This window comes from Acromyrmex echinatior, chromosome 4, assembly GCF_024713525.1.
Source record: "Acromyrmex echinatior isolate Ae372 chromosome 4, ASM2471352v2, whole genome shotgun sequence".
NCBI classification, from domain to species: domain Eukaryota; kingdom Metazoa; phylum Arthropoda; class Insecta; order Hymenoptera; family Formicidae; genus Acromyrmex; species Acromyrmex echinatior.
In genome coordinates, this window is record NC_141855.1 from 16,551,302 (window position 1) to 16,567,217 (window position 15,916).

Consider the following 15,916-nt stretch of genomic DNA (forward strand, 5'->3'; position numbering starts at 1 on the left):
AAATTACTAGTGATACACTATTGATAGTAATCGCTGTTCGGAACTCCTTTGTTCCTTTCTTTCTAATTAGTCTCTTGTATAGATTTCCGATCCTTTTATTGGGTCACAGTACTATGCGTTAATTTTTTATCTTGCAATCTAACTTTATAACCTCCTCGGGGAGCAGAGGTTCAGCTTGATTATTTCTTCGAATAGTAGATTTATCCATTCTCAGATTCAAGGTCCATAATTTGGACCTACAGTTTAACGCCGAATCTGAACGACGCTGATGACTTCTCTTAATTATCAGATGGAAAAATCGCGTATATGGGCGCAGATAGGATCAAATCCGGATCTACAGATCGCACTGAGCGACAAGCCACTCGATGCTCCTTAACTTCTCTATTATTTATTTCTATGCATATTATCGCTTAAAGTCCTTACCTCGAAGTTGAGTGGATTAAACGAAAAACATTTCAGGAATTTAACATGTTGGCCGGTGCATCAAAGCGCGAAAACGGGAATGTCGTTCGTTGCCAGAACGCCTACGCTTTAATGTGAACGTAAATTTTAATTTCGGAGATATTATTATATTATAATAGGCATCGTTTATTTGCGCGAATAATTACTTCGCTATATATACAGGATATTCCAGATTTCTAACCATCTTTCGTTTGTTTTCGTTCATTAACTTTTGCATTAATTTTTCTTAACGAATGCGTGTCAAGTTTAACACAAATTATCAGTTTTCTGATTCAAGTATCTTTATGATTAATTTTCGCAATTGCAAACTTGTTTATATTTAAAATATAATTTAAATTAATAAGAAAGATAATTTTATTGATATATTTTCATTTATTCTTTTAGAATTTAGTTTTTGAAAAGCTTTCTATTTTCAATCACTGATAATTTAAGAATTATTGATGCTTTTTTATGAGAATCTCAATATTTACATTAATCCAGAAATTTCTAAATGAAAATTTTTTGATAGGTTTTGGTTTTTTTTATCTTGTCTATTTAAATGATTCTTGTAATGACGTTGTCTTTCATCTCACATGCTATTATCCCGTATAGAATTATTGTCGTCGTTCACGGAGAGTTACAGAAATATACGTTTTAGTGACACAGGCTCGGCCAATGCGACATTAAATGTCATCCCATATATTCGCGTCAAGAGATTACGCCTCGAAGGATGAATGGAATGCATATCCGCGCGAAAACACGTCCACGTAGTAAATTTACGACTTTTCTTTAGCTCACTTAACTACGGAAGAAACATCCACATACTAATGGTTTTCGTAATTAAATAACGCCAGTTTTCGTTGTCTTAAACATTCACATTAGGCTTTTTATGACTGTTTCGGACGCTTCCGTCATAAATAACGCACATGTGCAAGTGTAGAAAACTATTTGAGTACTTTATTGATTGTATTAAAATATTTACCGCAGTATAAAAGTTTATTGCTTAAAATGCGTGAACATATATATATGATGTGCAGCCATCTAATTAATTTTCTGCCGAAATCGAAAATATAAAATTACAATGAATGATTTTTATGACAGTATAATGAATATACAAGTAAGAATTAAAGTTTATAATGTTTGAAGCAAGATCGTAGATGCTTAAATAATTTCCGTGTGAATTTATTGTACTACATATGTGTAGTTATTTAAACTGCACGTTAAATTGGTTTTTCAGACTTAGAAACACAACTGAACTATGGTAGTAATATCACAAATTAAATGACAAACAATTTAATAATTTGATGCTCAATCAAGTATTCTATTAGAGAGATGTTAATATACTGAAAATCTGCAAATAAATATTTTTCGCAATAAATTTATTTATAAGTTTTCAGCACATTAACATGTCTCTAATAGGATGCCTGATTGACTATCAAATTATTAAATTATTTATCAATGTAATTTGTTTCCGTTTGATGTACTTTATTGATAAGTTTCTAGATCCTTTTATTTGATACTAACAAGGAGCAGGCTAAGCGTTTAGATAACGTTCGAAATTCATATTTTACCATAATTCTGATTTCTGTCTCCTAACGTATACAGCACGTTTCTACTTTCCATTACTATTAGATTGCGGTTTGCGTCATTCACGAAAAGACTTCGTGTAGGCGTTCTTTCGTAAACGATCGTGAGCGACAGGAATATTACTGTAATCTATTTCATGAGCCTATTGTTTCCTTTATACGCAATGCACAGGTATGTACGCGACGGATTACGATCTAGGAATTTCATGGACGCAGCAGGAAATGTGTCTTATCCTGCGAACATTCATGTCACGATAATTCAATTTGAATAAGGAAATTGTTCAATCACATTCCGATTTTCCCTTCACTAAAAATTGTCATATAAATTGACGATGAATTAATGTAGAATAATATCGAGATATCATTGTACTAAGTTAATGACAAATTAATACTCTGATTGATAATTATAAAATTAAAAATAAGTAATGTAGGCAAATTAATAAAGATAATTTAATAATGATTGATTAGGTTATCCAAGCACACGGATTATTAATTTTGTCGAAAAACAATTTCGTCTCATTGCGCTCTTATTTCTATTTTTTTAATTTTTTTATAACGTAGTGATATAATCACTCAGGGTTGCCACAAATTTGGAAAATCGAGAAAAGTCAGGGGAAAATGTAAAAAGTCTGGAATGTCGAAATTTGCTCACAATTCCCTGAAACTGTTCCTATTCCAAATAATTATTATAATTTTTTAAATATTATATCAGACATGTTTATAGTCAAATACGTTCAAAACTTGTACACTTTAAACGATTTTAATAAAATAATTAAAATTTATATTTTATTCAGTATTTTTATTTGATCCTTCTTTTTCGTCATAACTGCATTCTTTTTTCCAAAACTAATTTATTTTTTGCTAGCTTGAATTTGCATCCAAAATTGTATTATGATACTAAGTTTTTTCCTGTTGTTTTTAATAATATAGACTAGTTTTCCTACAATCCTTGAGTCTAAATGTAAAAATTTACACATTTTATATTACTCATGGAAAATTTTCTATTTTCATCTGGAAAACCTGGAAAAATCAGGGAATTTTTAAATTCATTTTCTGTGGCAACCCTGTCACTATATTGTATTGTTTTGCTGTTTTTTAATTTTTTAGTTTTATGTAGAATTATTATTTATTGTTTAACTTATTTTGTTTTTTAATATTACAACTTTTTCTTTAGTATAAACGATTTTTCTTAATTTACAATGATCGGAAAACATTTTATTGAATTTTTCTAAATGAAAACCATATATTCGTATATTATGTTTCTGTGACTATTACTGTACACTGGCAATAATAATGAAATGCAAATTCGTAACTTTGTTTTTTCATCGTAAACGTATCGTCTCGTGAATGAGTTCGATGAGGTGTACATCGATAACCAGCTAATGAATGATCGTGTGCTGTACTCAATCTTATCGGTGTGGTACAAATGGACCTGTTGTTATTAGCTGTTATCACTTCATATAGTCGTGAACCTGTATTAGAAGCTCGTTAAAATCCTCGTGTTAAAAGTTCTCGACGTTAAATCTCTTACCTTGGAGACCCTTGTCAATTAACGTTGACATTTGAATGATATTTTAATGCATTCTGTGTTACGCATTTTTTACAGATTATGTATCTAATAATCTCTTCAATTTCACGCCTAAAATGGGTTTTGTATAGAATTGTCTAATTTTTTAAGTTCTTTTACGCCGTCATGATATAATATAAATTTTATTATATTTGTTTTGTTATTTTTTAATTTTTTAGTTTTATGCTTTTATTTTAATTTGATTGTTTAATTTGTAGCTTTTGTTTATTAATTTGATAAAAAATTTATTTTTTTCTTTATTTTGTATCTCTTTCGTATTGTTTAAATTTTATAGATTTTATATGCATATTTTGCATATTTTACTGTTATAATTAATATTTTTATAAGAACTAATTAATTAATTAAAATTATGATTGTCTAATTAATTAATTAAAATTATATGTGTGAAAATTTTGATAGTTTAATTATCGCGATATATTTTCATTTTATGTTAAGTTTCAATAACTTATTTCAATGTTAGATTTAATATGATGATTGCGGTGTGTGTGTGTGTGTGTAGCAGAGAATCAGACAGAGAATCAGAGAGGAAACGAGCTCTTTTCAATGGAATTATAGGAACGGCATGTGGCTCGTCCTTGATCTATGGCTGAAGTTTCAATTTAATTACGCCAGCAACGCGTGTATGTTTGCGAGCCGTTTTTCTGTCTCGCTATATCAAAACAGCGTTTGCGCGAATCATCCGTTAAATATTCACCACGTAATGCTGTGTCTCATTTACTCTATTTCATTAATTATACCGCAGAACAAAGTGCGATTGTTGAGTCACCATTTTTATTCCTAGCAGATTAACGGCGGATCTTTCGACAAATTTGGAATTTATTCTTTTATGTTGTCCAGTTTTAATCGCAAAATAGTAAAATACATAGATTTAAATCTATAGATTAAAAAAATAAAATACAGAAGGAAAAGTAAAATTACAAGGAAATGAACATTTAAAATTTTTTATAGTTTCATGATAATATTATATATAAAAATAAAAAAGTTTCTCATTTTTTGTATCAAAAAATAAAAAATAAAAAAAAATGTGTTAACTTCGTGAGTTTAATCGGTACTTCCCCTCTAAAGTATAAGAAAACAATAAATATCAACAGAGTCAGTTTTGAGTTCTACTAATGAATGCAATTTAAAAACAAAATTACAACAATTACCATTTTTTTTATACACTTTGAATATTAAACACGGTCTTGGCACTTGTCAATTATTTTTATTTTATCGTCAAGATAATAATGAAACGAAGGAAACACAAAAATTTCCGAAACGAATAAAATGGCTATGCGTTTGTTCGTACGAAATTATCGAAATTATACACGAGATTGTCGTGCGAGAAAGAATATTCCTCAACCTTGGATGATCGTTAGCAACGCGCCATCAGATTTCGCAGTAATCCGCCGTAGAACAAACATATTCGTTGGGCTTGCACAATTTCGGTTGCGAATTGGAGCGTCCGTCATGGATCACCTAATGACGGAGTGGCTCTCGTCATCGCACAAATATCCACGAAGCAGAGAGGGACGATACGTGCGGGAGAGAAGCGGGGCAATGGAGGTGGAGGTGGAGGTGGAGGAGATAGTATACGGTTAGGCGTTGATGTTTCTGGGAATTTCTTTTTATTGCGTGCGCGCGATAAAAAGGAAGAAAAGAAACGGCATGCCGAGACTCGCTCGGATGACGGCTGGTCTCTGGAATTCCAGCGTGCAGGAAATCACGCTGAAACGTCTGTTTACTGACCGCTGTTGCGCAATTTTTGTTTGCAAGTCGGCGAAAAGCGTGCAAGCGCGCGCGTATCGATGATGACAATGAATTCAAATAGTCGTGATTATCATAAGAATTTTGGCCGGAATTAACGGATTCCTCCAACATTAATGTCACAACCCTTGAATTTAATTGTCCGATGGAGTAAAGAGAAGGAGAAGACCGAGAGAATTTATAGCGATCCTCTTTTGAATACAATAGAGTGAGGAATGTGACTTATTGACATTAAAGGTTGTACAAAATAATTAATTTTTTATCTAATGATCACACAATAAAGAAACTTTTTTTATCTAATAATCTAGTAAAGAAACTCTTTTTTGAGGGAAGAAGAGAATTTCGTGTGTTTATTGACATGTGTCTATTGACAGATTAACAAAGACTTTGTAACTGAGAGCAGACACCGCAGTTATTATTAATGTATATATTTTAATATAATGTATATATTTAATAGATTTGTAAATGGAATAAATATACTTTAAAACTATTAAAATTTATATATCCTAACAACTGCAATGTCGGCTCTTAGTTGTCTTTCTTTATTAATTTTATTTTAAACATTAAGAATCAAATTATGTTTATTTATTGTTTCACAAACATTGCGTTTATTCATCTAGTCTGTTTGTTAAAGAAATTAAAAATGTATCACATTTATTTGTAAAACTGATTGAGACAATGGCTTAGAGAATTTCTTTTATAACATGTACTTTTTTTTTTCCTGAGACAATCGTGTCTTTGTCAAATTAAAGCTTTATTGTTTCTCTACGTTAGCAGTCGGTTTATGTAATTGGGCTTTAAATAACGATACATTGCGAGTACGAAGAAAATGAAACGAGCGCGCGCGGTGTAATCGGATGTCGCTCACGCAACTGACAAAGTACGGTATGTGGATTCCGTTGCGAGTCGGAATGTTAAACAATATGTCCCGAAGTATCTGATTTCGATTTCTGCGTACGTGGCCTGACAGCGTATGACACGAAACACGTTTATTCTTCTTGTAGACCTCCCGCTCGAATAATTTTTCCCATACCGTTCCCTAATAATAGCCACCAATTAGTGCGAATAGAAAGTAAATGTGTATTATATTATAGAACGAATTTGCACTCGGACCTTAATTGGATTAATAGATAAGTGGATTGTAGACACAAGCTGAGTAAATATTGGAAATACAATGCAATTAGGAATTGTTTGTTTTTCATTATAATATTTTAGGAGTCACGTTGCTTGTTCTTTATCACGATATTCTAAACAATCATGAGCATCTATCTTAAATTCGAAATTCTAATACTGAAAAAACTTACTAAATTTTAATTTAAAAAATATTTGTTTAATTAGTACTAACTTAACATTTACTTATGGTGAATAAATATTTATTAAATAAAAGAAACAATCATCAAATTAATGATTCCTATTTCAAATATATAAATGTTTATATTTGGTAAATATTTAGCTAATATACTATTTAAACAAATATTTATTATATTTAAAATAGTACCAGCAAATATTTACTAATTATAAAGATATATATTTACAAGAACTATTCATTTTATTTAACAATAATTTTTTTATTGAATAAATATTTATTTAATGGTAAGGGCATATAAGAGAGATCAGTTTTGAAAATCATAAAAAGAAATAAATCAAAATATAAAAATATAAAATACACTTAGCTATGCTGTTATTTAATACATTAAGAGTCTTTGATTTCGATTAATGTAATTTAAATATTTATTTACTGTAATTAAATATTTTAGTTGGCGCTATTCAAATAAATATTTGTTAAAATTTATATATATTTTACTCTCAGTATATATATTCGCGATAATCTTCTTCTTGATTGTCGATTTGAGAATCAGCGAAGCATTTAGAAGCGGTCTTTTATACCATATCGAATTTTTCAGAGCAACGTTATCGTTACTGGAAATACGAGCCTACATATGAGAATGAGTCAAATGGACACGCGACGACATACGGCTTTTACGAGCGATCTCTTCTTAGATCGTTAAACGCACGGATATATCACGCGTGTTTGAAGCAATTCGAGTGAAGGCATGCATCGCGCGCAAAAATACCACAGCTAAAGATACGAAGTTTCGTGGGGATGACTCTTTTCTTTCTCTCATCGTCGCGTGCTTTTTGACGTGAACGATTTAGTCTGTCATAATTGTCAGCTGTGTAGCATGTAAAATTATTCTCTAAAAAAATCTTGCGAAAAAAGAATTTCGCGATATAATTCATACGCGATTATGGACGATTCACGAATGCCATTATTGACGAAATTCTTTCAATCGTTTTTCTGCATTGGCTGATATTATGCTTTCTATGTTTTATTGTACCTAACGATTTCGTATATTTTTAAGGCCGTAGTACAGATTCTTGTATAACACATAACACATAAGACGTAAGAAAATCAGTCAGTCAGAATCTTTTATTTCGGGGAAGAAAAGAAATAGAGGACTTTGATTGGTTTATTTTTATATGCATTATATACAAGATTCTGTGGTTCCGTCTGAACGCTGCGTAAGCGCACATAAGCAGGATTGCCACAAAACTAGAAAATCAAGGAAACATGAAGCATTTTACAAAATATTCCGAAAAATTAAAATGCTTGACTTTAAAGAAAATTAATATTAATTACGTATATTTACGCAGTTTTGGAATACTACCAACTTAACAATTAAATGCGAACAGTGTTAGCAACATTAACAGCAATTTACATTGTTACGTTAAATTATTCTCTCAACAAAATACTTTTTACATCAAAACGAAAATATAAAAAATTTTTAAATATCATTGAAAGTATCAGAGAAATGAAATTTTTAGAGGAATTTGTGGCAACGCTGTCCTTCATTTCAGACTCTGATTAATTGATTCGCTTATGCTTTATGCGTTACGTAGCGTTATGCAAAAGTCTGTGGCCTTTAAAGAGGCGCTATGCAAAAATCCTTGTCACGTACGGACTTTTAACAGCAGACGATCGGACCGTAGCGGGAGGACGGAGAGTTTGTGCCTCATTACACGATTTCAGGGACAATTTCCTTAATTCCCTTTCCGCCGCGTGATTCACGGTCTCGGCACGCCCTTGGCCTTACTGCAATTCTGTCCTACTATAACGATGAAAGAGACAAGGAGACAAGAGAGAAACAGAGAGAGAGAGAGAGAGAGAGAGAGAGAGAAAAGACAGGAGCGTACCTCGCGAGGGACTCGCGGGGAGCGGCTTGACGAAAGAAGGAGAAGAGCGAGAAGAGAGGGAAGGATAAATGAAACGCTGAACGCGTGCGCTACGCGTCGACACGGCTACGGTATGCCAAGGTTAAAGCGACTTACGGCAAAGTTTTAACGAGCCGACCCGAACCAGCGGCCGATCGTTGATCGTTGGTCGGAAGCACGCGCGTATGCACGCCTTCGCGAGCGATCGCATGAAATTTCGTATATTCACTGAACAGACAAACGGGAGCGAAAGTGTCGTACTTTCGCGTACCGTTCTGCATACGTATATCTCGCTCCGCATTGTCCCATAAAGCGAAAACGTCAAGCGCGCAGTCCTGCATTATGCAAACGACGTGGACTTGCACTAATCGGACTCGAAATTACCTCGGACATTGATTGTCGATTTAACGCGTGATATGTACAAGTTTTGCGAACATCTGATTATCAATGTTGTAAAGGAGCATCCTAAGGTTAAAGCCTATTCTACAATGTGCTCTTTTGTTTCCTGTTTCTTGTTTTTTACCTTTTGCTTTTTTTCTCCTTTGCAACCGTTTTATCAATAATTTTTTGCTACGTATTTGTTGTTTCTTTTGAAGTTCGTTAACTTTTAATTCGGGCGATTTAAAACAAAAAACCGGATAAAAAGCAAAAAGACAAGATGTAAAAAATAGCAAAAGGCAAGAAACAGGAAATAAAAAGCACATTGTAGAATAGGCTTAAGTCTACAGTTATATATATATATATATAAGTTATCTATATATATATATATAAAATAAAAACGTATGTCGCAATAAACTGTTTATTTTTTAATAATATAGCATCAAGACTTTGCTTGGCTCGTAGCCCTATTTTCATTTAATTTTATAAATTATTTGAGCCTTTTTCTTATATTATTTTTATTTTTTTAACTTTTTTTTGGCTATATCTAAACAAAATTATTTATAAAATCTAATATAGGAACTGTAAAACTATTACGAGTGCAAGCAGGACTGTTAATAAAATTTCCAATTTTTGAAAATGAGGTGCCAACTTACAGAGACGGCATGCCTGGCATTCCTTTCTTTCCGCTGCGACTTAAGAATTCTTTTGGTTGCCAACTTTCTTGCGCGCTCATTGTTATTCGATATATATATTGGATTGGTCCTGAAAAAATGTATTAATTTAGCCTTTTTTTTTCATCATCTTTTCTCGTATTAGCAGAAATTTAATTTTCGCCAATAATCTGATTCTTTATTTTATAATTATGTATTAAGTTTGATAATAGAAGCGAAGGAATGTACGATATCACATCGCAGTTTTGTGCAATAAACATTATAAGAAATATTGAGAATAAAGTATAATATTGAAATAAAATTTTAAAAAATTTGCTAAGAAAGAAAATGAGCTAATCTAAAAAAAATCATGCTTTAAAATATTTTAAATACTTTTATATTGTGATTAAATGCAGAAACAACATAAACAAAGTTGTATATTCTTTTTTACGAAGCACATATTCATATATTTAAAAAAATGTTAACAAAATAATAATGCGAAAGTTTCTCGACAGAATAAAAATATTGCCTAATACACTTAAAAATTATCGCTGCTTGTATCGTTTTTCTAAACTTTATAGCATAAAGATAACAACATAAATACAAACAAACGATTGATACGGTATGATATCCACTCGAGCGTCACTTTTTTTATCACATTTATTTAATCAAGTGTGATATAAGTCGGGAGTTCGGTTAGACGAACTTTTTATGCCCGAGATTATCGATCGATTTAACACCAGTGTAGATTAGTAAATGTGTACGTATTTGCAGACTTCATCCATGAATTCGAAAAAAAATCACTGTGCAATCGATGTGATTTATCAATTTTGAGAAATATAAATTTCGTAAATATTATATATATAAATTTTTCTAGCTATATTCGACAACAAAAATGTTTTTTTTTTATTACATTGCTAAATAAACTAAACTAAAACGATATTTTTTCTAAGTAACTTTTTTCAAAGATAGATCGTTAAAAAGATATATTGAAAAATATACATATATATATTTGTACTATATACACACACACACACACACACACACACACACACACACACACACACACAGATCAATAAAATTAATTTCACACCAAACAGACTTTTTTTACTCAGTCATAGGACAGTCATTTTTATTTTTAATCAACTGAATATAAGAAATGTCTGATTTATCAGCTATTTCTTTTCGATATTACGAATTTGTATACTTACAGTGTTGCATATTACGATATTTTAATTCTTTTTTTCTTTTCGTGTGTTATAGATTTACTAAACCACAGACATTCGCGGATTGTATCGGGAACGAGCTTCCCCTCGGCTGGGAGGAGGCCTACGATAAACACGTGGGCGCCTACTACATCAATCATGTCAATCGTAAGTTTTTTTTTATTCCGCTTCTGCTATCTGATCGAGAAAGTGCAGAGAGAACGGCCGGGTACTTACCATACAAGAAGTGATTTTATTCGGAATTTTATGTCACGTATCTGTGCCATAACGTGCGAGCCCGTGGATTTATGCATGCATTTTCTTGTCTTGATTGCGCTCGATACATTCGATTGAAAAAGAGAGAGAGAGAGAGAGAGAGAGAGAGAGAGAGAGAGAGAGAGAGAGAGAGAGAAAGTGTGCAGAAATAGTGAATGTTTAAAAATAAATAAAAGTGTTACGAGCTTGTATCGAGTTGCGTTTCTTTATTATATCATTTTGAAAATTAAATATTAATTTTATTAAAAATGATATTATGTTGCTTTAATTCAAGTTCAGATACTATTAATAATAATCGCTATATTTAATTTTATTTATCTTTTATTTATTTATTAATATAATATCAATACAATTATATTGGTAATGTTATATACAATATATATTATACGTACATATTATACGCGTATAATGGATTATTAAAATAATATTAAAGGTGATAGCATAACATTCCATTTATCCCTTCCATTTATATTCGTTAAGAAGGTGTCATAAACGCCGATAATTAATAAGACTTATTAAGGTTCTTTGTTTTAAACATGTCATTGGATTTAATATCCACAGAGACAACCCAACTGGAAGATCCAAGGCAAGAATGGCGAGCTATTCAAGAGGCCATGCTTCGCGACTATATGCAGACTGCACATGACGTACTCGAGGTAAGTACAGAAAACAATTGATCATAAATTTTTCGCTTAAATTGCCATTCGTAAAAGCTGAATTGATCCGTTAATTCCAATCCCCTCGATCCCGTCGTGTCGATGAACCTCACTCTGCCGAGATTAAAACGGACGTGAGGTAAGTGAGGGGGAGAAACTGGTGGAATTTCAACGAGGGTCGATGAGGGCGGCAGGAAGTCAGTCCGTGAGAAATCATGTTACTTCCGGTCATTCGGCGTACCCTCCATACCATGAGTACGACGGCATAGATGTAGATTAACACGCGATTAACCGCGTTCGGTTCCCCTGTATATATCCCGGTAGGATGCGCATATTACATGCATATACACGCATTTAGATTAACGTGATGCCATTCGGAAATTGTGGTATATTTTTCTCGTAATCACGTGATTTGCACCTTGTTTTATCGAGAAGAATACTAAACCGAAAGTATTATCGTATAACGAAGATGGGACTGATATTTTTGTGTTTTTCATATTTTATTATATTTTGATATAATTCCTCATTTTTCACATTTTTATCAAAATATTATGTATTCTGTATAGATACGTGTACAGAGTCATCATAAAACTGGAAATCAAAGAAAAGTCGAGGAATTTTACAAAATATTCTGGAAAATTAAAATTCTTGATTTTACAGAAGTTCAATATGCACACATTACATGTAGTTTTGGGATACTATCAACTTAATTAAATGCAAACGTTAGCAATATTATAATAATAGATAATTTACATTGCTACGTTAAATTGTTTTCTCCATAAAATATTTGAGTTTCCAACTCGGGACGAAAATACAAAAAATTTCAAAATATTGAAAGCCAGGGAAAATTATGAAATTTAGTTTGGAAATTAGTGCAGGAGAATTATGGAACTTTGGGATGAAGATTTTTGTTGACAACTCTACATTAGTCTACATACGAACGTTTATATAATCCCATTACTGCATTACTGCGACAATGGAGATTTCTTTAATGATGCATAGTTAAAGGATCGCAGATAGCAGCTAATTCCGAATGTTCGTGAGGGAAAAGAGAGGTACTCTGGTATTTCGTTGTTGACGCCAGTCTGGACCCGCGCCGGAATGTCTTACGTCACGCGCGGCTGCATTACGAATTTTTGATGGAATGTGTACCAGGTGAGAGGGGGAGAGCGAGAGGGGGGGGGGCGGAGAAGAGAAAGGAAGGAGGAGTACCGGCTTTAATCCGAGAGCAAACGAAAGATACGATAATAATATTTATCGGCGGCGGCGCGGCGTCGACGCGGGTTCCGGGCAGGCGGGAAGGAATGTCGATGTACGGTATATTTATTTCGGGCGAAATACTGCGGCCATGATGTCATCGTCGATTTTCGAGAGATTGCCTATGTGGCTGAGGCCGCGCGATTCTAGTTTCGGGATCCCTTGCTTCCAAAAGCCCCTCTCGGCTCTCGCCGTCGCGTCGTCGTCGTCGTCGTCGTCGTCTCGTCGTCTCGTCGTCGACAGCTGCTCTCTCGCCCGCGCCGCGCCGCACCGTGACGTACGCCGTGAAATTCGCATGATCTCGAGAAGAAGGCAGATATTTCAGACGATTGCACAAGAAATACCTACATTTTCCTTTTTGCTTAGATTGTGTGGTTAAAGTAAATTCATTAAAATTGTATACTTTAATTATTTTTCGAGAAATTACAATGTATACGAAAAAAAAAATTTTGATAATATTAACTGACATTTATGACTGAATATATGAATTTATGATAACATATTTATGTAAATATAATTGTCAATATTGTTATGTAATATATCAGTTTTTTTAATAGCAATAAAATTAAAAATTGAAAAAAGGTCAAACTAGATGTTAAATATATATGTAGATAGAAAATTTATATGAATATAAAAATTGAATAAAGTTCTTTTTTGTATTGAAATAAAATAAATAATCTTTCTGTGTGGTATAAAAAAAGAAATGCGTAAATAAGGAAGTGAGCAAAAAAATATAGACTAGGAAATTCGCAGAATCTCTTTTGTAGAAAATATAATAGTTGGATACATTGTAGGAAATACAAGCTGACAAGCAGACAACTTATTATTACTCACAAGCTCTTTTTCTTAGAAAGAATACTTCCTTTTCAAGCGAGAATACCCATTGTTGATAATAATAAAGAAACTGAGATCTTTCAAGAGCACTATATTTGATGTCTAAATCAAAACTCACTGGCAACTGGCAAGACTTTGAGCTAAAAAATTAATGTAATGAATCTATGATTATAATATCAAAGGAAGAGAAAAAAAGCTTGTAACTAAAAACTTCTTAAAAACTAATTTAAGAAGAGAACTTATATAAAAAAAGAATTTAAAAAGAGAGTCTTAATGAAGTTTCTATCAAAAGACTATGAAAAATATAAAAATGACGATTTATTTCACACAAGTCGGCAGGAATGTTGAAATTAGAATTCTATTTTAAACAATATGATACGAATATTAGATAGCTATTTTAAGGTTAGATCTTTCTCAAAATGTTCAAGTATGATGAAATTTTGAGTACTTCCGCATTCAGTGTGTAAACACAAAAACACAGACCAATGTTAATAAATAAATAAGTCTTCATTTCTAACGAAGATTGGTTGAAGGAAAATGTATGGAATATACACGAGCGTACACATACACGCACGCACATATAAATGCAATTGTTTAAGATTTTACAGATTTTCATGGAATTAGGTATATAGATACTATATGAGAATAGATATTATATTAGGTATATACTAAAAGCACCATATAGATTCCAAAAAGCACTGTGTTACTATTAAAATATTTTGATATATAAGAAAGAGAGAAATTAAATCACTACGTTTATATATCTATACCGGATAAGGCATATTTGTCCTCCTAAATTGGGCGAATTTCACGCTGTGCAGCCACGCGGCAAAGTTCTCAGGCTAAACTATTTCTCGCGTTTACGCACACTGCGTCTACCTCTTTTCGTGAAGAAAATTTAGTTTCAGAGGATACAAATTTAATCTTTTATAGATATTGCATGAATAAATAAATTTCTATTTGTATTTACAATAAATAATTTATATTTACAATAAATAATAAATAATTTAATGATTTTTTATAATTTTAATTGAAATTGATTGAAATGGTTTTTATTATTATATTAAAAATTTAGAGATATATTTTTTTTCTTGTATACGCAAAACATCAGCCTGATCTCTTTGATCTAGATGGAGATATTTTTATACCTCTGATATATAAGTGGTATAAAAGAAAGATACTTTTCGAAATTTTTTTTTCTAAGAGACTGTTAGAGACCGTAAAAAATATATTTATAAATTAAAAATTCAAGTCCATTTGCTAAATTATATAAATATAAAATATAAATATGTGAATAAAAAATTGTTTTCTTTTTAAATTCACGTTTTTTATAATTTCATTGTAAAATTTGATATGTATATTCTTTTTACGTAGCATTGTCAGTCTTTTGGATTTTTAAAGTATAGGATTTTAAATATTCATCAAATCTCGCTTTTACAGTTATGAGATTAAGCAATTCGTGACCGCTGATTGTACAATACAATATTCATCATTTAATTTATTCGTGATAATTTATCATTTGCGTCATTGATTCTCTTAACAAATTTATTGAGTTTCTAATATCTAAAAATATATATATCTACTATGTTTCGAGCGCAAACACGTTTACTCGGGTAAACATGTTTACGCGGGAATGGTATAGTGTATCTTCAGCGATGGATACATCCTTTAGCGTCACAAATTAACAAGCAACGCGATATAATCCTCGTGTGTGTATGTATGCGTGGGAAATAAGATATCCAAACCCAGATCGTTGCTAAGAGATAATGTGTAGGTACATCCTTAAAATTCTTGAAATATTCCGAGCAACGTTCCCATCAAAGATATACAATTCCGATACCAATGCAGTTTTTTTTTTAAATATTTCTTAAAACTTATAGATAAAAAAAAACTAAAGGAAAGTTTCCCTTTCAGTTCTATAATAAATAATTTATAAAATGCATTTCTATTATAGCTATTACTATTCAATTTGAAGAACATTTTTATAAATAACTGAAATTTTTCATTGTATTACATAAAATTGTTACAATTTTAGGATGTTGTTATGAAATTTATGTCTTATATTAAGAATAAGGTTCTGATT

General features: G+C 31.7%; 1 protein-coding gene across 1 annotated transcript in view; it reads left to right on the top strand.

The window, feature by feature from the left end:
* kibra (WW and C2 domain containing protein kibra) overlaps nucleotides 1–15,916 on the top strand; it is a 74,915-nt gene that overhangs the window by 19,154 nt on the left and 39,845 nt on the right. The window contains exons 2-3 of the mRNA XM_011055141.2: nucleotides 10,869–10,978; nucleotides 11,648–11,742. Of these exons, the coding sequence (XP_011053443.1) occupies nucleotides 10,869–10,978; nucleotides 11,648–11,742 (205 nt within the window). The remainder of the gene's footprint in view (nucleotides 1–10,868; nucleotides 10,979–11,647; nucleotides 11,743–15,916) is intronic.